At 40.5% G+C, this 26,994-nt stretch overlaps 1 protein-coding gene across 1 annotated transcript in view; it reads left to right on the top strand.

Annotated features, from left to right (window-relative positions):
• The window catches only part of PRKX (protein kinase X-linked), a 122,250-nt gene that overhangs the window by 79,659 nt on the left and 15,597 nt on the right, over positions 1-26,994 (top strand). The window contains exons 4-6 of the mRNA XM_037899761.2: positions 3,844-3,963; positions 13,157-13,252; positions 16,897-16,954. Coding sequence (XP_037755689.1) covers positions 3,844-3,963; positions 13,157-13,252; positions 16,897-16,954 — 274 coding nt within the window. The remainder of the gene's footprint in view (positions 1-3,843; positions 3,964-13,156; positions 13,253-16,896; positions 16,955-26,994) is intronic.

The following is a 26,994-nucleotide window of genomic DNA, read 5'->3' as shown; positions in this document are numbered from 1 at the left end:
TCTTATTGTTAGCAGTAAGATACGTAATCTTTTGTGCACTGGAAGCAATGCTCTAATATTTCATAAGGCCTCTTCTATCTGAAAAATCTGGCCACAAATAAGTTGTGAAGATCAGAATCCAAGAAGATTCCAGCTCCCTTCTGTGCTGCATGCATTGTTTTCTGTCCATAAAGTCCATAGTCAGAGGCTAGAATCTGGCTCAGTAGCACTTGACAAATTAATGTGAATGAAAAATCAAACCCTAAAATGATATGGTTCTGTTTTGTATTTGTTTTGAAAATTTCATTTTTTAAGACTGATTGCATACCTTGTAATGCATTTATAGTCCTCTTTCAGGCTACTGCTAGATGGCACTAGTGTTTAAAGCAGGGCTGTGTCTGGGTATTTGTATGTATTAGATTGTATTTTCTAATCATCAGACATTTTCCAAATTTTAAAAATAATACCCCAAGCTTCTTATGGTAAAAACTGAAGGAGTACCTTCAGGCTAATGAACAGATTCAAGAAATGCTGGGCACGTAGAGGAGTGTGTTTGAAAATGTATTCTGACAGTTCTGTTGGAGCAAAACATCTTTAACTTTTGCCACATTTAAAAAATTATCAAACTTAAACTCCTACAGTAAGAGCCCTCTTTTAAAGGATTGCCTCAACAGTCTTTTCTTTTCTCATAAACACCCAATTTAAAATCTCAGGCCTGACTCTTAAAACACTCCCCGGCCCCGAGATATAGCCAATGTATAGTTGCGGGGGGGGGGGGGGGGGGGTTTTTTATTTCAAATGCAGCTATAGTGGTGGGATACAAAGCTTTGAAATGATTTTTCTCATTAATTCTAGGAGTATTTTTTGTCAAAATTTGACAAGGAGTAAGATTACATACCTCTTCTGTGATGCAGATGCCCCTTTTTCCCATTTCAACTCAAGAATATTCTTTAAGGCTTTATCTTTTGACTCCTTCATTTGAGGGAAGTGCAGGTCTTCAAAAATGAAAACAGGATTTTTATTTTCACACTTAAAAAGAATCTCAAGATAGTAAAGCCAGCGAAACTCTGAAAGAGATGCGGCACAGATGTTTCACAGAGAGCAGTTCGGCATTCTAGTTCATTACAACAATTAGTTATCTATTGTATATAACATAGACAGCTGAATTACCACTTAATAACATTCCTTAATAACAGTGCGTAACCTTGGATAGTAAAGATACATTTTGAATGGCTAGAAATGTATCCTAACAAAACAATAAATGAGCCCTGAGTCAAAGCAGAAAGTTAAATGTGTGTGTATATGTAATATACTATAATACAAGTGTTTGCTTGAATTACATTGCAGAGCGTTTAAATTTTAGCAGACCTGTGTATCTGCGGAGAGAGGATATTCCAATAATTCTTGCGACAATAAATATTTCTAAGTAAACTGAGCTTTAAAACACAAACACAAGTTTGATGGATCCCTATTGATTTTTAGACTGGAACAAAGTTCAAAGCAGTATAGTTTAGTGCAGTGGTTTCCAACCTTTTTACGCACAAGATCACTTTTTGAACTTAAGTTCAACCCAGGATCTATCTACCCTGCTGCTGCCCCGAGGCCCCGCCCCTGCTCACTCCATTTCCCCCAACCTCCGTCACTCTGTCTCCCCCATCCTCACTCGCTTTCACCAGGCTGGGGCAGGGCATTGGGGTGCAGGAGGAGGTGCAGGCTCTGGGCTGGAGCCGAGGGGTTCGGAGTGTGGGAGGGGGCTCTGGGCTGAGTCTGGGGCAGGGGGTTGGGGTGCAGGAGTGAGGGGTGCAAGCTCTAGGAGAGGCTTTGGGTGCAGGCGTCATATGGTCACACTGCACCTAATCTCATAGAATCCACTGGACAGTTCATGAGTTTTACTCTTTATTAGTGTCATTTATGGTTTATAGATCCAAAATCCTTTCGGGATTGTTGCAAATCAGTGTAACATTCTCAACTGTGTGGTGTGCATTGGCTGAGCCTGGGGTAGGGAGCTGGGGTACAGGAGTGAGGGGTGCAAGCCCTAGGAGGGAGTTTGGCTGCAGGAGCAGGCTCCGGGCTGGTGCAGGGTATTGGGGTGCAAGATGAGATGAGGGGTGTGGGCTCTGGGGGGAGTTTGTATGCAGGAGGGGGTTCCAGGCTGGGACAGGGTGTTGTGGTGTGGGAGGGGGTGCAGGGTATGGGAGGGAGCTCTGGCACGGGTCCTTCAGATGCGTTTAAAAGGGAGGGCTGGGATTCTGCTGGAAGTTGTCATTTCCAGACACACGGGGAGCCTTAAATAGCCTCAGGGGTAGGGTTGTAGCACACTGATGACTAGCAGAGATCAGAGTACAAAGTTAAATACTGAATCAGAAGATTCAAGATGGGTTTTGTCAATGGCTGGAGCTTACTGGAGGTTTTAGCAGCATTACACAAACAACTCATTGCCGCCATGCACAATGCTGAAGTTACTACTATTGCTATTCTTAGTATTACTAATACTATTCTTGACTGACCAAAAGTGCCTTAGAGGTTTTTAAGGTCAGGCTTGACAAAGCCCTGGCTGGGATGATTTCGTTGGGGATTGACCCTGCTTTGAGCAGAGGGTTGGACTAGATGACCTCCTGAGGTCCCTTCCAACCCTGATATTCTATGATTGTACAGGTGACTCGGACTCAGGACTACAGCGCACTATAAGGAACATAATTTTAAATTGTCTAAAAAGTTATTTATTTACTGCATATTTAAGCTAATTTGGAGAACTTTGGCTTTTGAGAGGACTACAAAAGATGCATTTCTGTATGAGCTGCAAGCTTTGTGGGTTGGCATGGTGGATGCAGTCTTCAGGATTAGATGAAAGCTGTGTACTTTACTGATTTTTTTTGCCTATTTCTCTCTTTTTTCTTACAAAATATGTTAAATTCTAATTATAAATATTGGAAATGTCCTAGCATGAAAATAAGATGTATATATAGGAATGTGAATGGATAAATAGAATGAACAACATGATTCTAAAAATCTTCAGCTCTGGGCTAGGGGTTTGGGTGCAGGCAGGGGTGCAAGGTGCAGGCTCCAGCTTGGAGGCATTTACCACAGGCGGCTCCTGGTCTGCAGCTCAGAGGGCTCAGACTGCCTGCCGTGGCCCCATGTCACTCCCAGAAGTGGCTGGCTGCTGACACGTCTCTGCGTGCGGCCCCTGGGGGTGAGGGGAGTAGCGGGTATCTGTGCACTGCCTGTGCCTGCAAGCACCGCCCCACTGCTCTCATTGGCCGGGAACCAGCCAATGGGAGCTACAGGGGTGGGGGCAGTGTGCAAAGCCACCGCACCCCCCCACTCCCTTTCCCCAGGGCGCAGAGACATGCCCGCAGCCAGGCACTTCCGGGAGCAGCATGGGGCCACGGCAGGCAGCCTAACGGCCTGAGCCCGCTGCGCCGCCAGACTTTTAGCCCTGGAGATCGCAATCGACTAGCTGAGGCTCCAGGATCGACCAGGCGATTGCAATCGATGAGTTGGTGACCACTGGTCTAGTGAATAGAGTACTGTACTGGGAATCAGGAAACCTGGTTTCTATTCCTATCTTTATCACTAACCTCCTGTTTGACCCTGAGGAAGACATTTCACTTTCCTATGCCTCTGTTATAGGAGTTCAGAGTAGATAATTACAGTGGTCTTTCCTGACTTTGTATGAAATGATTAAGAACAGCAGTATTCTTGACTTGCCACTTGTAATATACATTTAGAGCTTTGTGAACTTGACTGTTCCAAACGTTAGTTTGCCTACAGTATTAATTTTAATTATAGTTGCAATCCAGCCCTTTAAAACAGTAAGTGAAAGTTTAGATGTTATGTTTTTTGTTGGTTCATTTCTCTTAGAACATGGACGCTGTGTGGCACACCAGAATACCTTGCGCCAGAAGTGATACAGAGTAAAGGTCATGGAAGAGCCGTGGACTGGTGGGCTCTAGGAATTCTGATATTTGAGATGCTGTCGGGGTAAGTGTTTCTCTGGTGATACTAAGTACATAACATTCACTCTATTTCAGTATTCCGAATAACAAGTTTGAAATATCTTGGGTATATGTTATGTCTATTACTAATCAGATTATCTTGTCTTTCTGTGAAGAAAAGAATTGAGAGCCTATGAGAGAGACCGCAAAGATGTACCCAATTAGGAATGCAAAATAATTTAGCCATACAACTCCCAGTAACCTGCCTGGCGATTCTGCAGCAAAATCCCAGTTTACAGTTATGAAAATATTCTGCACAAAATTCTGTAATTATATATTCTCCCATCATGGAGTTCAGTTTGAACCTCTGTAAAATATTAATAATCGGTTATACCTTTCTCAAAGGTTGAGCATCCTGCAAACTAGCACTGTAACTTGTCTGTTCGGCAATTCTTTGAAGAGAAGTGAGCAAGCTTCATAAAGCGTAACTCACCTGATTCACAGTTCAAGAATTAAGAAAATATATGTATATATTTAAACGTTTCTCTTTTTTCCTTAAAAAAAATAAATAAACAAACAGTGGTATGATCAAACTTAATTATTTTCTACCCTCTGACTCCAACTTATATTTCAGTTGGAGGCTTAGGTTTTTTTTACAGAAGTTTAGATTTTGTGCATGGACTGTTCTTGTGCAGAGAGAGGCTACTAGTTTGCTCTAAAGAGCTTGGTATAACTTTAAGACTGAGACTTTAACTACTGTATCAAAAACCTCTCCTATCTTATTGAAGTTTGAACATGGAGAATGGAAAACAGATTCTGCATTATTTTATTTTGTTCACTCTGTTATGGTGCTTTACTTCTCTGGATGAAATGTTTATTACAAGCACAGTAAATTCCAAAAAGGTGCAGGGGAATAAGAAGAGGGGTAAAAAAGCAAAAGCCATCGGGATTATTTCTTGAGTTCATATGCTTATCAAATTTATTTCCAGCAATATTTTGGGATTCACTAGATGGCAGTGTTCTCAGTAGACAAACTTAAAATCTTTGCCACTAAAGAAAGATTTCTTGGCATTTCAAATACATTCATTTAAGTATTTGAGTTAAATATTAAGTAGAAAAATTGAAACTCTTTGTTGTTGGATTTTTAATCAATGTAATTTTTAAAATGAAAAATAAAAAGGAAAATTAATATAGTTCTTCCTGTTACAGCTATTTGATTACACTGAAAATAAAAGCCCAACTGAGTATTTCTTGTATATTATATGTAAAGACTTCAAAAATGTTTTTAAAAACTATACCTTTCCTGGTATGTGCACTGCATGTCTGCTGAAAGTGTACTGGGAAAAAAAGTGAGGACTGATGGAATTTTATCACTAATGCTGCCATACAGCAGTATAAAAGGGTCTCTCTTTGGGCTGCACATGTGTCTTGTGCCTCTTTCTGCTCCTGTACAAGGGTATGAAGAGTAGAATGGCTGTAACCCACCCTTATTTCCCATTTACCGCCTGTGGCAGCAGGACTGAACCCAGCGAGCATCAGACCTACCACTCTCTTCCGAGACTTTAAACAGGTTCTTTTTCAACCTTTTAGGAGACAAAATCTTCACATACTTCCATTCCACAGCCCCCCCATGAAAAAAAAATTAAAGAAAATCCAAACTAAGACACAACCTGGTATTCTAGCAGGGCGAGGCACGTCACACCAACTGCCTTGCCTTCATGGTGGAATCTAAAACTTCAGGATTCAAACCCTGCCTATCCTGCGATGGGTTGATCCCCTTCAGGAACAGACATAGGTGATACCTCTTCTGCCTAATGTCAAATATTAGTTACTTTAACAAGTTAGATGTGTCAATCTGTAGTCATGTCATCAGTTATGTTGCCAAATGAAAATTCTCTTTTAATGAAGGGATATTGGCATGAATTTTGGGTTGTTTTTATTGGGTAGCTCGACATGATACTGGAGCTTACCTAAATAGACAGGGCAGTAGGTTATCTACCATTCTTTTTTCCTACAGCTGTCAGCACTTGTATTTATTATCCTTTTTTTTTATGGGCGGGGAGGGGGGGAGGCAGGTGCGTCTATAGTACCTTTTTAGTGACAAAATCCATATTTAATCCTATGAGATTGATTTCAATGCCATCCAATGGATCAGTCAACAAAGGGAGTGGTTCACCACTGTCTTTCTACAGAAATTTTCAGCACCACAACACGCCTATGATTAAGGCTAATATTTTGTCATGGATATTTTTAGTAAAAGTCATGGACAGGTCACAGGCAATAAAGAAAAATTCACAGAAGCCCATAACCTGTCTCTCACTTACTAAAAATATCCATGATGAAATGGGAAGGGACTGGCCAGCTGTGGGGTGGCTGAAAGCTCTGGGGCCCCCACCACGCAGGGGGACTCAGAGCTGCAGGGTCCACTGGCCCCTCCCCAGCCACGGATTAGAGCTGCTGGGGTCCCCACTGCGGCGGCAGCCAAAGGTGCTGCCGGGGTCCCCCTTACCCCCTGTGGCGGCGGCCAGGGAGCTCCTGGGGTACACCCACTGCCCATGACAGCAGGGGTACCTTACCGCTCCCTGCTGCTGCGGGAGGCGGTGGGGCCCTGCAGCTCCCAGCTGCCAGAGCTGAAGTCCTGGAGGTCTTTGTAAGTCATGGATTCCGTGACTTCGGCAACCTCTGAGACAAAATCATAGCCTTACCTATAATCTATCAGCTGGGAAGGAGGCCATTGTGTTTTCATTTGTGTTCGTGCTGAACACAGTCTAAAATGTAAATTTATAAGGTGTTTCCTAGCACAAAACCTTTGTTCTCTTGCATAAAGTCTGTTCACTTTGCAAAATCACTGCACAGTTTTATACAGCTAGGGTCATCAAACTCTTTAATTTGTGCCTCAAGCCAGGTCTGAATGTAATATTTCACGAATTAAAGAATAGAATACGGGTCTCAAAGCAACTGTCTCCACCACCCCTTTAGTGATATGATCTAAATAAGCTCCAAAACACTGTTTGAATGAAACTATGAAGTAGGAAGTGTTTACACTATGTTACTACAGAAGTATAGCTGCAGCACCTGTAGGGTAGACATGCTCTTAGACATAATTTGGTGTCTGCTTTGTTTATCATATTAAAAATAAAATTCTAAAAGCCCTTGTTTGTATATCAAAATTCATACATTTTGAAAATCTGTTAATGCTTGATTTAATGTAATTTAAAGTGGGGAAAATATTCCATAACTATTTTAACATCACATTTTTCTAATTTAGATGGATTTAAGGTGGGAAGTGCAGGTTATGAAAGTTACCACTTCATAAAAAAAAACATACAGAATTTTTGGCAAACTCACTTTGATTCCTTTCCTAGAATTGAATTGGATACTGCAAGAGGAGAGGTTAAGCTCCTAAAATAAGAATGTAATTTCCATCATAATTGCCCTGATTTTTATATATATGCTATATAGCTAGGATGTTCATTTTCCATGCAAATCTTTAACACTATAGTGTAAATGATGACAAAGTTATAAAAATGATCTTCTACAACATAAGTAATTGGTATAGTTGGTTTCAGAGTAACAGCCGTGTTAGTCTGTATTCGCAAAAAGAAAAGGAGGACTTGTGGCACCTTAGAGACTAACCAATTTATTTGAGCATGAGCTTTCGTGAGCTACAGCTCACTTCATCGGATGCATACTGTGGAAATCGCAGAAGACATTATATACACAGACACCATAAAACAATACCTCCTCCCACCCCACTCTCCTGCTGGTAATAGCTTATCTAAAGTGATCATCAAGTTGGGCCATTTCCAGCACAAATCCAGGTTTTCTCACTCCCCCTCCCCCATACTCACACAAACTCACTCTCCTGCTGGTAATAGCTCATCCGAAGTGACCACTCCCCCTACAATGTGCATGATAATCAAGGTGGGCCATTTCCAGCACAAATCCAGGTTTTCTCACCCCCCCCCCCCCCCCCACACACACACAAACTCACTCTCCTGCTGGATGAGCTATTGCCAGCAGGAGAGTGAGTTTGTGGGGGGGGGGGGGGTGAGAGAACCTGGATTTGTGCTGGAAATGGCCCACCTTGATTATCATGCACATTGTAGGGGGAGTGGTCACTTCGGATGAGCTATTACCAGCAGGAGAGTGAGTTTGTGTGAGTATGGGGGTGGGGGAGTGAGAAAACCTGGATTTGTGCTGGAAATGGCCCAACTTGATGATCACTTTAGATAAGCTATTACCAGCAGGAGAGTGGGGTGGGAGGAGGTATTGTTTTATGGTGTCTGTGTATATAATGTCTTCTGCGATTTCCACAGTATGCATCCGATGAAGTGAGCTGTAGCTCACGAAAGCTCATGCTCAAATAAATTGGTTAGTCTCTAAGGTGCCACAAGTCCTCCTTTTGGTATAGTTGGCTCATTTACTTTACCACAGATACAGGAAGAGGAAAGAAGAAAGGTACAGCTCTGTTTTCCAGTAATGAAACTAGAGGCTGGGAAACTGTTTCAGTAGCAATCTATTTTTTCCATCAGAAAAATATTATAACAGTAAATTCCCAACCAGCTCTAATGACCTGAAAATGTAAAAAACTTAAGCAAAAGAAACACACACACACACACACACACACACACACATGATCTTACAAAAACTCTTCATGCAAGGAAGATGTACGTATTTCTTATACTGGAATAGGCAGACTTACACAAAGGATGTGATGTCATACCACAGTACCTGCAAGTGCATGTCTGTTAGAGTCTGTGGTCACTGGCTTCATCTGTTTATCTAGGTTCTTAAATGGCCCCCATTGCTGAGATATGAGTGCCTCTCCAAACACACAAATGTTTCTCCTATGCCTAGCTGACTGAAGGAGACTTTACTTTGAATCCTTTTTTTCTTTTTCTTACATTAAGTTGGAAAGGCTGATGATTTAAAGTGGATTGGAAATTTTCATCTGAAATCAGTGTGGTTTGTAGTCATTTTAATATCTTCTGGGAGTTAACTCCAGATGTGTGAAGCAGTTGTGCAGAAAGTTCTGACTCCTGCACATAGTGGAACACAGAAACCATGGGAAGTCATCATGAAGCAGGGTCGGGCAGTCCCCGGGAAATGTGACCTACCCCTTATGTGGCTTTGAAGTTTAAGACAGAAACATTGAATTTGACGTGGTATTTCGCAAGGAGACTGTGAGGAGAGCACTCCAGGGGATGTACATTTGTCAGCCTTCGTTCCTAAGCAGACAGTGCTAAGTCAACTGTCGCTTTTTATTTATTTATTTATTTAAGATTGTCGGCTTCATTAATAGTTAGAGGATTATTAGAGCGGTCAAGCCTGGAGAACATGAATATGTGAATCATCATAACAAAGTCTGAACACAATAGAAGGGACACAGCCTGCTTGCCAGACGTACATGGAAAAGGGTGCCTACCATGTCTGTGGCTGCTGGGGTATCCAGAAGCACTGAGAACTTCAGGTGAACAGTGATCTGCAGTGGGTTCAAATTCTGGTCAGGCCTACACTGTGAAGGGACACGGTCAACTTTAATAATTACTAAAAAATCTGGAGATATATTTATTTAAATCTATTATTGTTACAAGTCACACCTAGATTACGGTAGCTGAAAACGAATAGAGTTGTTTTTTTTTTTTTCATTTTTTACATTTCATAACTATATCATCAATTTCACTGATTTTTCTTACGTTTGTATGAGTCTTTAACACAGAAACAGGGGAGAGAAACTTTAAAAAAAAATGAAGAGGGGGAGATATTTGTAAAATCACAAATTTGATGAACACTCAGGGGCAGGTGTGGTATCTGCATCTTTTTTTTAAAATGACTAATTTCAAGTTGGTGTGGTCCAATTTAACTTTACTGTCTGCTCTTTTTAAACTTATTAGGGACATTCATCAGATAACTATAATGTTAACGTTTTTGTTTTGCAGTTTTTTTTAGAGGCTAACCAGCTTTTCAAGGAGAACATGCTAACCACCTTAACAGTTGCTGTCCTATCATATGTTGCTTAGTCTTTCTTTTGTTTTCTTTTAATAGTTCCACTTGGGTGCTATCAGATTTTCCTCTTATGCAGAATATGGTTGCATTTAATAGTCCCCATGTCAATAGCTCTGAGATGTCAATAGTCTCAAGAATGGATGAAGAACTCTGCCTCTGGGAATGTATTTGATATGTAGGAGTTGAATAAAAGTGGATATATAGTCACAGACAAAATCCCTGCTCCACTGCTAGTCATAGGGATTATTCACATCACTAGTGCATATGAGTGGAAAGTCTGATCAGAGTAGTATCCTATAAAATGAACACAATACAGTGGAGTGCTTTATAACCATAACTGAGCATTTAGCAGTTTATAAATAGGACCAGTTTTCCAAGATGCTGCCATTTTGGTTTTTCTCTGAGATTAATGTTAAAGGTCAAAGCTGTGTTAAGCAATTAAGTCTTGGAAGAGAAAACAAATGTATACTCCAACAATAGTGTACTGCTTGTAAAATGTCTCTGCAATTGTCAACAGCAGACAACTCTTGAAGCACAAACTTGCATTCCAATATCATTTCACTGAATGGAATCCAGATGACAGCATTGCTTCCTGCTCCAGAAGTTCTCTAAGCAACTGAGGGAGCCCATATCTGTCTTATGTAACAATTACAATTGGACTTGAATGGCATACTTTTGCAGAAAGAAACTGCATTTTTAATTTGTGGCAGTGTAATAACTTGTATTGATTGTTAGGGAATGAATGAGTCTATCATATTTCTCAAGGTTTCACCTGGGCTTTTCCCTGGGAGAGAATCCAGTCATTTAAAAAAAAAAAAAATGTTTTTGAGGGAAGTAATTTCCATCAAAAAAATCTTCTTGCATAAAATTCATTTAACTTGCCTTTTACATTATTAATAAATCTGGATTAACAATTTCCTGATAGATTTCTCAGGCACCTAACAGTCCTATTTGTAATGCATGCACCAAGTCAAAAATAGGATTGAATCTTAATCATAAATACAAAATTGAAAGTTTAAAGTTTAATATCCTTTGGATGAAGAAAAATATTATACAGATGCAACACAGTTCTATAGGCTGTCCTAAATAAGCAACAGGACATCCATTCAGTCTCTCTGCTATATAAGGGGGAATAAATTGAGCACATCCAAAATTTAATACCCTCTCTTGCTACCTTTCTTGTTCTTTCTTGCAGTTGTCCGAGATAGGAATTTAGGCCCAGATTTTTAAAGATATTTAGGCACGTTTTTAAAAGTCAGTTAGGCACTTTGAAGCCTAAAGCCCACTGACATCTGGACTCTGAAGTACTTAAATCACTTTTGAAAATGAGACTTAGGTTCCTAACTCAATGAGTATAGCCGTGACTAAATACCTTTAAAAATCTGGGCCTTAGACTTCAGAAAAACACTTGATGATTGTATGTTCTTAAGTTTCAGAGAATATCAAGGTTGGAAGGGACCTCAGGAGGTCATCTAGTCCAACCCCCTGCTCAAAGCAGGACCAATCCCCAATTTTTGCCCCAGATCCCTAAATGGCCCCCTCAAGGATTGAGCTCACAACCCTGGGTTTAAGAGGTTGTGCTCAAACCACTGAGCTATCCCTCCCCCTGTTTTCCTGGGTGAATAGCTCCGCTATTTCATGTGACATCATCCGAACAAGGTTCACTGGTACTTTTACCTTTATAAACAAAAATAAAGTTCCATTCCCTTGTCTGCTCCTACCAAAAATATTTGTTGTTATTCTTTTCTTTGGTGAACGTATGGCCGTTTTGTTTTTGTTTGTTTTTTTCTTGGACACTCAAACAGCATCTAGGGAAACTCTGAACTCGGTTGTTGCCTGTGACTGTGGTTTGGTAACTGCAGTGTAAGAGGGATGTTAATCCAGTTACTGTGCCTGTTTCATGAAGAATCTGGAATTGAATTGAAACAATTGTCCAGTTAGTATCTACCTGATATACAGTAATTGTGGAACAAGAGACTAAATTAAAAAAAAACAAAAACACAAGGCTGCAGAAAGAAAAGTCACACAGGAGGAAAATATTTATTGTTCTGGCACTAAGGTCTTGTCTAGACCAGCAAGGGTTTGCAAAGTATTAGCACCTAATGTATACAGAGTTCACCACATTTTTTAAAAAAGGAGCTAAGCGTGTTAAAACAGTAGGGAGGAAGCTAGCTTTTAAGGGTGTTAGAACCTAATATAGATAGGATTTAACAAGGTTTTATTCAGCACTTCTTTAAAACATTTTAGCTAATACATTAAAAACACCAGCCTTCTTCCTAGCCTACCCAGGCATTACACTACTAAAGACTCGATGTGAAGTAAAAATTAGTGGTGGCTTTTTTCCCTCTGCAGCCTTGACTCCAGTTAAGAGGAGGAGCTGCAACCCTTTTCAGTTTGAGTCATAAGCATGGCTAACAGTGACTTCACGTGCCATGTATGGAGGCCAAGGGTGGTGGTTGTGAGAGCAGTAGCTGCACAGTAGCTTCTTTTGGTAAAAATATTCCCCTGGGTAACTTTTAGAAAGGTGGATGTCCAGAATTCCAGGAAGTGCATGGAGTCCAGAATTCAATTCATTAAACCTACTGAACTGAGATATTGGCACAGTGATATATGTCACCTTTCTGGTGAGCAAACATGTCAGCCTGTAGAAAGAAAAGCCCAAGAGAGGATACAAATTCGTAGTTGTTGCAAGAGGGTGTCGCCCCCCCCTCCCCCCCCCCAAAAAAAAAGATAGAGGCAACTGGCTCCTTATTTTTATATTGTCTTTTAAAGGTAAGGAACTACAGCTGCTTAATTCTGGAATTAGCAGCCAAGGTGAAGGGAAAGTCAGTAGTGTCCAGACTAGAAGGGAAGAGCTGGTTTTGGTGAATGCTTCTCAAATTTCATCAATAGGGAAGAAGCCAAATCACAGACTTTCTAAGGGAAATCTTCCCTCAATATATGTGAATGATCTTTCTGTTTTAATATTTAAAATAGTTCTCAGTATTTTGTTTTTAATATATTCTGAATTCGTTCTGTGCACAGTACATTCTATGTTTTGGAGAATAGCTACTTTAATTTGGTTACACAGGTGTGGTTAACCCTGACTTCAGTACGCAGTGCCTCGGTGCATAGAGAATAACTATGTACCTAACAAACTGGTCAGCAGATAAATTACTTCAATATAATACCATTATACATTTTTGCAGATTGCTAAAGAAAGCTGTGTTTTGGTTGTTTTATTCAAATAGGTTTCCTCCGTTTTTTGATGACAACCCATTTGGTATATATCAGAAGATTCTTGCTGGCAAAATAGATTTCCCCAGACATTTGGATTTGTATGTGAAGTAAGTATACTGGCTTTCATCACTGACATGTTTATTTTTAATTACCTCTTTAGCATAGTTTGAAAGGATCTGCATAGGAGGATACCTTTTTGCAGTATTCTAAAATGCTTTGTTGGAAAATATTTTGGACTAAATTTAGTCTTGAAATCAAAGTGAAAACATACTTAATATAATTTAAATCTCTCTCTCTCTCCCATCTTCCTTGAATGCCTCTTCAGGCACAAGGCTTCTCATAAGACCATTATTAAAGCTGTATCAGCAGATTTCATGAGCATGCTCCAGCTTATTATATGTGCTTATGCTGACTGATCCTGGTATCCCATACCTGTACATATTCTGAACATTGGCTGCCCTGAAAATGCATAACAAGGGGGGTGCCACTGCAGTCTAAATAATTATTATTGAGCAGGTCTGATCTAGGATGTCGGCACCTACTTGAATTCAACACTATATGTAATGAATTGTTAGAACACTTGACTTTTTAATCCTGTGTATAAAGGACATTAAGGAGGCACTACGCTTTCTCTTGATGCAGATGTTAATTTGGATACTCCTTCTCTTTGAATGCAACACACATTCACAGCTTCAGTGACAACTCAACATCATTGAGTCAGTTCATGTCTCAGCTGTGTATTTTTTGCATTTCCAAGGCTAGTTTGAGGAGCAGTCAAAGGAAGAGCTCTACAACTTTTAAGAGGCATCAGTTAAATAACACAATGCTGGTTTAAATGACACAGTAAGCGGCTACACAGCTTGTTTCTAACCCAGTGGGATCCAGCAATAGATCTGGCTCTTCATTTCTAATATGAATTACTTTTCACTATTCTATTTGAAAGGGTATCTATTTGTTTAGAACAAGAAAGGTTGGATTTCCCCTCCACCCACCCACCCACCCACCCACCCACACACACACACACACACACACACACACACACACACACACACACACACCCTTCCTTAAGTGTCCTCTGGGATGCCCTTGGAGGAGGAGAAATTCCTTCAGGAATGACTACAAATGACTGAATCACAGGACTGAATCTAAATCTAGCCACTTACTGGCTGAAAAGTTTATGGGAGATTAGGAAATCTCCTTCCAATTTCACATTTGTATTCCCTTATAGCTGGCAGCTCAGTATTTTTTTCCACTGAGTTCCAGAAATATTTGCTCTGCCCATATGACAGTTTTCAAGCTGTTTAGCAAATTTATTATTCAGTTCACTATTCTCAATATGCCAGACTAAGATTTCTAGGACACTTGATAACAGGACAATCTATCTTCTCTGGTCTTTTGGGCTATGATTTATTTCATCCTGTCCCTGTCCCTTGTATTTGCGTTCTTGCTGTAAAGAAACTTGGTTTCTCAAAGGAAAAAAACAATATTTATTTGCTGGGTTAGATAAATATAGATATGATTATTTTTTTTTACAAGTTTTCTGTGAGGAACTCCTGTTTTGAAGTCCCTTGGAGATTCATCCGAGGAAGATTGCAGTAGCACCTCTTTCTTCTTTAGGCTGCAGAACAGTGAAGATGGCTAAGCTGTATGTTTTGTCTTAGACATTGATTATTGTGGAACATACAAAACTGTTACTTTGCTTTCACTGAAGAGGTTAAGTTGTAGATAATTAAGAATATAGCCATTGAGAGAACTGTAGAAATTTGTTGCTGAATTTAGTCTCTGTGATACCAGTGCATGTCCAGGGTAATTTCACTGCCTTAGGGCTCTAGTGTAGACATGCCCTAAGTCAACCTATATTAGGTCAACTTACAGCCACCACAGTAATTACTACCCTCCTCCTGTCGGTAGTGCACGTCCTCACCGGAAACGCTTTCACCATTGGAAGAGAGGCAGTGTGAGGTGCTGATCCCTCCATGCAGCTCCCTGCTGGGAACACAGTTTCCCTCCGTTCCATCCCCGGCTCTTGGCACCCCGCTCCTGGCTGGGAGTGGGGGGCAGCCTCCTGGGCTCCTCATCTCACGAAGAGAGGAACCTCCAGGCAGCAGCCCGGCTGGGAACAGATACCTAGGGGCAGCCGGGCTTTAGATGCCTGGCTTTCTTGTCAATTTCACGGGTCCATGCTGGAAATTAAGACAGCCAATAGAAGACATAAGTAATGCAGTGTCTGCGTAAACACTGCATCTCCCTAACTACACCAACATAAGCCATACGCCTCTCATGGAGGTGGAGTAGTTATGTAGGTGTAGCAGGGCACTTATATTGGCGCAACAAGGTTGTAGTGTGTACACTGACATACTTAGGTCAACATAAGATGATTTGTGTAGACCAGGCCTTAATGGAGTTATTCTGGATTTACACTAGAATAACCAAACAAAATGTGATCCTTGATTTTGTTGTTAACATAGTATTACAAATGTATTTACGTAATACTTTTGATTTTCTAAGCGTTGTCTCAGCTTTTAAAAAGTTTAATTTAGCTTTATACAAAACTCATAAAACATTGTTAGGGTCTCAAAGTATACATTTCATTTTCTATGGAGGACTTATGAATGCGAGCTAGTCCCCACTATATTTTAAATAGAGAACTTGCTGTTGCACATTTTCTCTATTTTTAACTGAGGTAGAATTCAATATATTATTGGCTGAAACCTAACGATTGAAAATTATATATCTTTTTTAATTTGCTATAAGGTCTAGTCTGAAACCATGCTCTGAAGGAAGTTCAGTTTTGACTTAAGATTTGGAATGCCTAACAACATGCAAAGGAAGGTTAGACACTTCAGGAGGGCAAGGAACTTGTATCCCAAATCTTTTCTTAAGAAACTACACTCTATAGCAGGGGCGGGCAAACTTTTTGGCTTGAGGGCCACATCAGGCTTCCGAAATTGTATGAAGGGCCGGTTAGGGGAGGCTGTGCCTCCCCAAACAGCTAGACATGGCCCGGCCCCCACCCCCTATCTGACTCCCCCTGCTTCTCGCCCCCGATGGGCCCCCTGGGACTCCTGCCCCATCCAACCCCCCCTCATTCCTGACTCCCCCCCTGGAACTCCTGCCCCCATTCAACCCTCCTGTTCCCCACCCTCTGACCGCCCTGACCCCTATCCACACCTCTGACCACCACCCCAAACTCCCCTGCCCTCTATCCAACCCCTCCTGCTCCCTGCCCCCTTACCGTGCTGCCTGGAGCATTGGTGGCTGGCTGCGCTACAGCCGCATCACCCAGAGCACCAGGACAGGCAGCCATGCTGCCCAGCTGGAGCCAGCCACGCCATCGCGCAGCACAGAGCACCCGGTCAGGCCACTGCTCTGCAGCTGCACTGCCCCCCAGAGCATTGTGCTGGTGGCGCAGTGAGCTGAGTCTCTGGGGGAGGAGGGACAGCAGGGGAGGGGCTAGGGGCTAGCCTCACGGGCCAGGAGCTCAGGGGCCGGACAGGAGGGTCCCGTGGGCAGGATGTGGCCTGCGGGCCGTAGTTTGCCCACCTCTGTTCCCCTGTGTTCTTCTGAGACCGGTTACCTGTTTTCATACCAGCCTTGAACTGTTTGAATGTAAAACGTTCTGAAATATGGAAAACGTGAATTGTTAAAATGCACAAAATGTTTATGCTGGTAAAATAAAAGTGCTTCCAGTGGTCTGTACTATGCATATCCTAATGAAATAAAACAATGACATTTTTTTCCTCTGTTACAGGGACCTTATTAAGAAGCTTCTAGTGGTTGACAGGACAAGACGATTGGGAAATATGAAGGTTAGTGTTAAATATGTTAAAAAATGTACACATAAATTTTGAGGTCCAGTTGTGCTTCTGTTCTGTTACTTAGGACTGAACATCTAAATTAGTATATGAAAAATATTACATTTTTGTGTTCTGAATTTTTTCATTCTTGTACTAGTTCGATGAATGCTGTAGTTGATTTTTGTCCTAAACTTTACAAAAGTACCTCTGTTACACTTGATTGCTGTTACTGGTGTTGAATATATAATTGCACCATACTTTCAGTTCAATGTAAGCAAAAGAGAAAATAGTAGTGAGGAAGGAGAGGGGGTGTGTGTATGTATGTGATGGGGTGATCTACTGCAATGGGCTGTCATCTGGCACTTTGTCCAGATGCACTCCTTTCCTCTGCGGTTCTATTTCCTTGGACGGTTTTAATGATTTTTTTCCCCCTGAAGGGAACGACCTCATCCTGTAACTGTATGTGTAAGCGTACAAATGACTGAGCGTTAAAATATTTTCAAGTTGTTTTGTTTTAATGTTACTAAAATTTGGAAAATTACTACTACTGCTACATTTTAAAAAGATGTTTTCTTTGGAGGCAAAGGTACCCAATACTAAATTGGCTTCATTTAGAAAGTGTGTCCCCTCCCCCCAGTTTAAATTGATTCTCCCGTAATGTTGTGGCTCCCCCACAGCCAAAGGAAATGGTGTCAGCATTCTTGTTACAGTGATAATTCACAAGCAGGAGATCTTAGATCCCCTGCTTGTCACCAATCTGTTGTGGAATGAATGTAATACCATGTCCATAAAGAGGTGAATGTGCAGCTTTTCACAAGAAGGGGTGGGTGGGTGGGTGTGTACACGTTGTACAGAGTACCCTCTAAATATAGAACAAGAATAGAAAATAACATCAAGGTGTGATCCTAATAACTTCATATCCTGTTTTGTGTTTAAGTGGAATAAAAATCATATATTGAGATGTGAGCATCCTAGAAATTCCTGTAGATTTAAATATGTACTGTCAGCTGCCCACACAGGTAACTAGCAGCAAGTTTCATTCAGACATATAGTATCCCGCCAATAAAATGTCCTTTGTTGCCATTTTTCTACTATTCTAAATCTCATGGATATGGATCCCTTTTTTCAAAAGGAAACAGTCTTCCACCCATCTTCTTCATATTGCCTCTTCTGAACATCAAAGCATACTCTAGTAGGACACGGGCACCATCTTTGTCCTGCTTCAGAAATGTGCCCCTATCTAAGATTTGCAAAGTACCAATGTGGAACAAACCCACAGACACTTGTCAGATTTTATGCAGTTGATGTGCCAGATAGATCTGATGCCAAGGTCAGGACAGCAGGATTTCAATTGTCAGTTGATTAATCCAGCTGCAATTCCTCACTGTCGTTGTCCAGGGAGGATGCTAGTTATCAGTCACCTACAGTGAAATCCACACTGACTAGAACATCTCAAAGAACCACAGTTACTCTAGGATAAATAACTCTTCTTTTGTAAAAGGCTCTGATCCTAACACTAATCCTTACCCTGTGCTTAACTTCTTACATGTGAATAGTCCCATTTAAATAATTTTATCAGCTCACAGTACCAGTAATATCAGTACCAATCCCAAATCCACATTTGTGGGATTACTCAGAAGATTAAAGTTAAGCATATAGATCCATGTTTTGCTGGATCAGCTTCAAGATAGAGAGAAGCTGGGTTTTTTCCCCATACTTATTGCTCATGATATTTACTTAAAAAGAAAATGAAATCTGTGTAAAAACAAACTACTATTCTAAAGAGAGAAAGTGACACTTCTGTTTTTGTACACACAACCAAAAGAGTTAATCTGTAATAAGTCTATTTACAGGAAAGAGTAATAATTTTGTGTATCTAGAATATAACATACATTAAAAGCTTGAGAAACGCAGCTCTAAAAACATTTTAAAAGATCATTTTAAGAGCAATTATTTTCTAAATCAGAAGTCTGCAGTCTACATTAGAAAATTGACCATCTGGTTTCCAACTGTTGATGGGAAACCATGGACATCTGTGCAAGTGCATTAACAAAACAACACTGTTGTACATGGTACATATTGCCTTTTATGCACAGCACAATCTTTTAGCGTAAAAGACCACAGAGGCCTAGCATGACATCAAGTAAGAATAATAAAGAGCAGTATCCTAGGGCTTCAAAACTGAAGAAGTCCTTGTAAGTTAACAATAGTTCAAACCTTGTTTGGCACTGTATTTCCCAAGAAGGATATTATTTAGCAGTGTGATAAATTAAGCAAGTTATATGGTGTATATGCTCTAAAAATAGAGACATATCTGCAAGTAAAAGAAACAAATCAGGTACATAGAGTACATAGAAACAAATCAGGACATTTATAGAGACCCAAGGGACTGATCTGATAGAACACTTGAACTGAGGGTGGCAGTGCGAATGACCCAGTGGAAGGTAATACTTAGGAAAGTAAGCATGTCCAATATAAGATGTCTTGAAAACCTCAAATAGGATTTTGTTTTAATAGCAAAAGATGGAAGAAGTTAGAGCTAAAAACATTTTGGAACATTACATTCCTTTTAGCCTTCAGGGAGGAATGAAGACAACTGTTCAGTCCATCAAGTACTATATATTTATAGGCTGAGTTTTCATGTCCAGGATATAAAGTAGGCTAGAAATCTCTTTGGTGCCAATGTGTAGGTGTAAGAAATAATGCCATATATTTGCATTTAAATATAATTTATCTGTGATGGAGAAGGTATGAAGGTTTGAAACTGCAGATGCAATGGTCTGTTATAATTCTAGCTTAATTGATTTAAAATTGTATACATTTATAAGGCCAGACACTTAAAACTGACAGTTTGTTGCTGTCAGCACTAAATCTCTGCTTTAGCCATTGCTGGGAATGAGCATGTGAGTGGTACTGAGATTGGGCCAAGTAAAATCAGTCCTGGGCAAGACAATTACAATCATTTTCTTTATTAGGATATAAAGTACATCTGAAGTTCAGTTCATTTTCATAAATGTCACAAGTTACAGTTTGAACAGTAGTGCATTGTGAAATTGAGAAGTTTTGGATATAGTATAAGGTTACCACAGTTTCTCAGGGCTAGCAGTGAAGATCCAGCCTGGTAGAATTGCTGTAGTAACTGGGGAAAGGGAAATGTTCCGTTTTTTTGCATAGTATGCTGGAAACCTCACTAATGCTCCTTACATAAAACTGCAAAATTCTGTAGTTTCACTTTTCAGAAATGGTTATTGCAGTATCAGGTCTCAGGGATTTACACCAACCAGTTTCCATTACAGATGTGTCAAATTCAAGCTACAGAGACTGGAAGACTGGTGTTCATAGGGAGAGTTAAGCGCTGGAAGATTTTAGTTTTGTCTCCTTTTGGCAGACTAAAAAAGAAATTGAAGAGCAACTAGCAAAAAAACACAGAAGTGCAAAACAAAATTAAAAAAAAAATCTAAGTACATCAGAAGCAGGAAGCCTGCCAAACAATCAGTGGGCCGCTGGATGAACAAATTACTAAAGGAGCACTCAAGGAAGACAAGGCCATTGCAAAGAAGAGGATGCGAGGGAGATTCCCACACCCGAATCGTTCTTTCTAGGTGACAGATATGAGGAACAGTCCCAGATTGAGGTATCAGTAGATGAGGTTTTGGAGCAATTTGATAAATTAAAGAGAAATAAGTCATGAGGACCAGATATTCACCCAAGAGTTCTGAAGGAACTTAACTATGAAACTGTAGAACTGCTAACTGTGGTATAAAGAAAAGGAGGACTTGTGGCACCTTAGAGACTAACAAATTTATTTGAGCATAAGCTTTCGTGAGCTACAGCTCACTTCATCACTTTTTGCGGATACAGACTAACATGGCTGCCACTCTGAACTGTGGTATGTAACCTATTGTTTAAATCTGCCTCTGTACCAGATGACCAGAGGATAGATAATGTAACAGTGTTTTTTTTTTTTTTCCCAAGAGGCTCCAGAGGTGACCCTGGCAATTAAAGGCTGGTTAGCCTAACTTCAGTTCTAGACAAATAGTTTCAACCACTCAGACACATAGATGAACACAATATATTGGGAAAGAGTCAACACAGCTTTTGTAAAGGGAACTCATACCTCATTGGTCTACTAGATTCTTTGAGGGTGTCAACAAGCACGTGGACAAGGATGATCAGTTAATATAGTAAGCAGTTGTGGAAGAATAGGGAAGGTTCTTTCATAGATCACTAACTGGTTAAAAGATAGGAAAACCAAAGGGTAGGAATAAATTATCAGTTTTCACAGTGGAAAGCGGTAAATAGCGTGGTCCCAGAAGGATCAGTATGGAACCTGTTTGTTCAGCATATTCAGAAATGATTTTGACAAGGGGGTAAACATTGACTTTTCAGAATGTACTACACAATGGAAAAAAAAATCCCAACTAAACATACAAAATGGTGGGGTCTAAATTAGTTACCGCTCAAGAAAGATCTTGGAGGAATCATGGATAGTTCTCTGAAAACATCTGCTCAATGTGCAGCAGTAGTCAAAAAAGCGAACAATGTTAGGAATTGTTAGGAAGGGGATAGATAATACAGAAAATATCATAATGATACTGTATAAATCCATGGTATGTGCACACCTTGAATACTGCATGCAGTTCTTGTCCCCTGATCTCAAAAAATATATTCGAATTGGAAAAGGTATAGAGAAGGGCAACAAAAGTGATTAGGGATATGGAACAGTTTCTATGCAAGGAGAAATTAAAAAGATTGGGACTCATCATCTTGGAAAACAGATGACTAAGGAGGGATATAAAGAGGTCTGTAAAATCATGAATGGTGTAGAGAAAGTGAATACTTTGTTATTTACCCCTTCACATAACACAAGAACGAGGGGTAACTCAATTATTAGACAGCAGGTTTAAAACAAACAAAAGGAAGTACTACTTCACACAATGCATGATTCACCCTTGGAGCTCATTGCAAGGGGATACTAGACCACCAAAAAAGTGCTACCCTGGCTAAACAACAAAAGTGAAAAAAAGCATTGAGAGGGAAAAAGGCATCCTTTAAAAAGTGGAAGTTAAATCCTAGTGAGGAAAATAGAAAGGAGTATAAACTCTGACATATGAAATGTAAAAATATAATTAGGAAGGCCAAAAAAGAATTCGAAGAACAGTGACCCAAAGACTCAAATTAATAGCAAAAAAAATTTATTTTTTTTTTTAAATTTAAGTACGTAAGAAGCAGGAGTCCTGCTGAACAACCGGTGTAGCCACTGGATGATTGAGATGCTAAAGGAGCACTCAAGGACGATAAGGCTATTGCAAAGAAACTAAATAAATTCTTTGCATCGGTCTTCATGGCTGAGGATGTGAGGGAGATTCCCAAACCTGAGCCATTCTTTTTAGGTGACAAATCTGAGGAACTGTCCCAGATTGAGGTGTGACTAGAGGAGGTTTTGGAACAAATTGATAAACTAAACAGTAATAAGTCACCAGGACCAGATGGTATTCACCCAAGAGTTCTGAAGGAACTCAAATGTGAAATGTAAGAACTACTAACTGTTGTCTGTAACCTACCATTTAAATCAGCTTATGTACCAAATGATTGGAGGATAGCTAATACGACACCAATTTTTAAAAAGGGCTCCAGAGGTGATCCCGGCAATTACAGGCCCTGACTTCAGTACCAGGAAAACCGGTTGCAACTATAGTAAAGAACAAAATAGTCAGACACACAGATGAACATAATTTGTTGGGGAAGATTCAACATGGATTTTGTAAAGGGAAAACATTCCTCACCAATCCAGTAGAATTCTTTGAGGGGTTCAACAAGGATGTGGACAAGGGGGATCCAGTGGATAGAGTGGACTTAGATTTTTCAGAAAGCCTTTGATAAGGTCCCTCGCCAAAGGGCTTAAGCAAAGTAAGCTGTCATGGGATAAGAAGGAAGGTCCTCTCATGGATTGTTAACTGGTTAAAAGATAGGAAACAAAGGGTAAGAATAAATGGTCAATTTTCAGCATGGAGAGAGGTAAATAGTGGTGTCCCCCAGGGGTCTGTACTGGGACCAGGCCTATTCAACATATTCATAAATGATCTGGAAAAAAAGGGTAAATGGTGAGATGGCAAAATTTGCAGATGATACAAAATTGGTCAAGATAGTTAAGGCCCAGGCAGACTGCAAAGAGCTACGAAAGGATCTCTCAAAAGTGGGTGACTGGGCAACAAAATGGCAGATGAAATTCAGTGTTGATAAATGCAGAGTAATGCACATGGGATTATATTTTCCAAGCTGTATGTATAAAATGATGGGGTCTAAATTGGCTGTTATCACTCAAGAAAGAGATCTTGGTATCATTATGGATAGTTCTCTGAAAACATTCAGTTAATGCGCAGCAGCAGTCAAAAAAGCAAATAGAATATTGGGAATCATTAAGAAAGGGATAGAAAATATATTGCCTCTATATAAATCCATGGTATGCCCACATCTTGAAAATTGCATGCAAATGTAGTCTCCCTATCTCAAAAAAGATATATTGGAATTGGAAAAGGTTCAGGAAAGGGCAACAAAAATTATTAGGGGTATGGAGTGGCTGCTATATGAGGAGAGATTAATAAAACTGGGACTTTTCAGCTTGGAAAAGAGATGACTAAGGGGGAATATGATGGAGGTCTATAAAATCATGACGGGTGTGGAGAAAGTAAATAAGGAAGTGTTATTTACTCCTCATAACACAAGAACTGAGGGTCACCAAATGAAATTAATAGGCAGCATGTTTAGAACAAACTAAAGGAAGTATTTTTTCACACAACACACAGTCAACCTGTGGAACTCCTTGCCAGAGAATGTTGTGAAGGCCAAGTCTATAACAGGGTTCAAAAAAGAACTAGATAAGTTCATGGAGAATAGATCCATCAATGGCTATTAGCCATAATGAACAGGGATAGTTTTCCTAGCCTCTGTTTGCCAAAAGCTGGGAATGGACAACTGGATGGATCACTTGATGTTACCAGTTCTGTTCATTCCCTCTGGGGCACCTGGCATTGGCCACTGTTGGAAGACAGACTACAGGCCTAGAAGGAGCTTTGGTCTGACCCAGTATGGCCGTTCTTATGTTGTGAAGGTAAAAATAGAATTAAAAGAAGTATTATGTAAGTTCATGGAGTATAGATCCATCAATGGCTATTAGCGAAGGTGGTCAGGGACGGAACTCCATGCTCTGGGTGTCCCTACACCTCTAACTACCAGAAGCTGGGACCGGACAACAAGGGATGGATCCCTTGATAATTGCCCTGTTCTGTTCATTCCCTATGTGTTATCTGGCACTGACCACTGTCAGAAGACAGGATACTGAGCTATATGGACCATTGGTCTAAGCCAGTTCTTATGTTCTCCCCCTTCTCAATTTATGCACATGCTGTCCCTTCTCTTCAGTTTTGCTTCTTCCTACCACCATTGTCCAGTTTGAATCAGTTTTTTGTCTGTCTTACTACAATCTTGTCCATCTGTCCTTGATCACCCCAGCATTGCAGGCAGTTTGTCTGCTCATCTTTGGTGGTATCTTTAATTCTTTCCATTCTGACTTAAAGATGTGACCAAAGTAAGCAGAACAAGATGTTCCTATTATTTCTGCTTTGTCCAGTGAGCAGCTTCCTTCTATAGGTTGGGGAACAAAACGTAGGCAGATACTGGACTCTTTCTGAGCCCATGATAGGCTTGGAGGACAAAAGTGACTGGCAGGAGTGCCAGTTGGGTAGCCAAGGGATGAAAAAGCTGATAAACAGATGTGTCTGTCCCTACAGCTACATTCAATTTGGTTATGATCTTCAAATGAATTAATCCTTCCTGATGCAGTGGACTAAGGAACTGCTTCCCAAGGACAAATGCATATCAGCTTTGTATAACCAGTCTTCATTGTGTCACCCTTTATTCAGTTTGATTCTCTTTGAGCTCAATAGCAAATAATACGGTAACCAGAAGACTTCCCTTGTTCCACACCTGAAAAATGGATTACCAGACAGAACACCTGATGTGTCGTACACCATTCTAAGGAGACAGACAAGTCTACCAACAAGATTGTTGTGAAACATGAAGAAAGTTACTTAGGTGTTTTTTTTTTTTTTCATTTTCCATGAGGGAATATAAGCCCTACAGATGCTCCATTCACCTTCTCGACCAAGCTTTTAAAGACTGCCCCCCACAAAAGAGGGTGAAAATACTCCTACACCACAGGCTTATTTCTGAATCAGACCTAACTTTAGCTGATACCCTTCATTCTGTAAACCAGAGGGAAGCGACTTTTCAGTTCTGCCAGGGCAGAGGATTCCTCACATAGACTTGCTTATATAGAGAGTTAGTCTGACTATCATCAACCTCAAGGACTCATCCAAATCAGAGACCACGTCTGAGTTTCTGCAGCAGTGGAGATACACCACATCAGATCATGGGTAAGGTCCATTGACACTAGAGGTTACTCAGAGATTTTCAGTAGTTTCTGCCGTTACCCAAAATTGTTAATTCTCTGTGCTCTCATATCTCAAAAGAGAAGGCTAAGTTCTAAACTTTGGCCTAGGAGTAAACGATATTTCCTCAGATTAGCAATTCTTTTGAGACCTCTTCAATATATTTCAGTGTTGTTTTTAAAAAAAAAAAAAAAAAAATACAAAGAGGGCAAATCCCAGCGCTCTCTGGAACCAGGAGATCAGTCATTCCTTACGTTTACAACTATTTAGTTCATTAAATTTTCCTTCACAATACTATTATGCAGCTAGTGGATTTTAGACTTGTTTCAGAACCTAGAACTAACTGTTAACTGAGTCAAATGCTCGCTGATCACATTCAGAGCTTCATTAATCTATTTCTCAACTGACCTCGGGAGAGCCTAAGTAAAGGTGTAAGTAATCAGTCCAGTTGTTTCAGGCTCATCGTTACTTTCACTTTCTTGTATTATTTTTCCTTGAGGTGAATTCCTGAGCTCCTTTTCTGTTACAGAGCCCCTAGCTGCTTTTCATGCACATTGGAGCTGATCAAACCTGGAACGTCACTGATAATTATCCTCTCCTCTTTCCGCTCTCCCTCTTACCCTTCCCTCCCCCCGCCCCCCAACCCCAGTCTCCTTCATGTCATGGGCTCAGTGTTCAGTTATCATTAGAGAGATATCTCTGTCTGATATGAAGTATGTTGTGACAATAATTGTCTGGTTTGTTGAAGTCCCTGTGGAGAACAGAAGAGATCGGGGAGTGCTCTCACCTAAAGGCAAGAGCTGTTGGAAAGACCCTGTTTGCCTTAGCTGGGGTGTTAATTGCAGTGTTGTTGTAACTGTGTTGGTCCCAGGATATTAGCGAGACAAGGAGGGTGAGGTAATGTATTTTTCTGGACCAACTTCTTTTAGCGAAAGAGGAAAGCTTTCAAGCTACATAGCTCTTCAGTTCTGAGAAAGGTAAGGCAGGTCAGTCTCTTCCAGACTTACAGCGTGGTACTCCACAGAGCATGGAATCTGATGTTTTTCTGATATCCAAATGCAACTTTCAACCATGGATATCTTTACTTCTCTAATGAACACCAGGGATTTTTTTTAACCCTCATCTTGTACCTAAGGCTTTACATCTATGATGTACCTTAAAGGCTTTGCACCAGCTACTTAATACATCTGACTTTTCTCAAGATGCTTTTCAGTCCTATGGCCACAGGTCTCATGCAGCTGTATATATCCTCCCCTGAACTCCCCCCAAAAAAGAGACAGACTTGGGTCTATTCTTATGCCTCCTCTGTGGCCAAGATGGATTTGATTTGCAGATCCCTACTACCACAGGTCCCCAGCCTTCTTTCTCAGGAATCAAAGTACCTCCTCAGATCTCTAGCCCCCAGTTCCTGTGATTAGATGCAATATTAGATGTTAACGGTCCAATGGGAAGGGACTTCATGGGTTCAACAAGGTTTTCACTGGAGAAAACTTGAAGCTTGTTACGACTGCCCAGTGTAATTGTGGCTGGATAACTTGCTCCTTTTGATGTTTGAATATTTGTCTTGGAAATGCACTTTCAGCTTGAATTGTTTGGATAGTG

Source organism: Chelonia mydas, chromosome 1, assembly GCF_015237465.2.
Source record: "Chelonia mydas isolate rCheMyd1 chromosome 1, rCheMyd1.pri.v2, whole genome shotgun sequence".
NCBI classification, from domain to species: Eukaryota; Metazoa; Chordata; order Testudines; family Cheloniidae; genus Chelonia; species Chelonia mydas.
The sequence above is the reverse complement of the archived record's forward strand: the minus strand, read 5'-3'. Positions and strand labels throughout refer to the sequence as shown.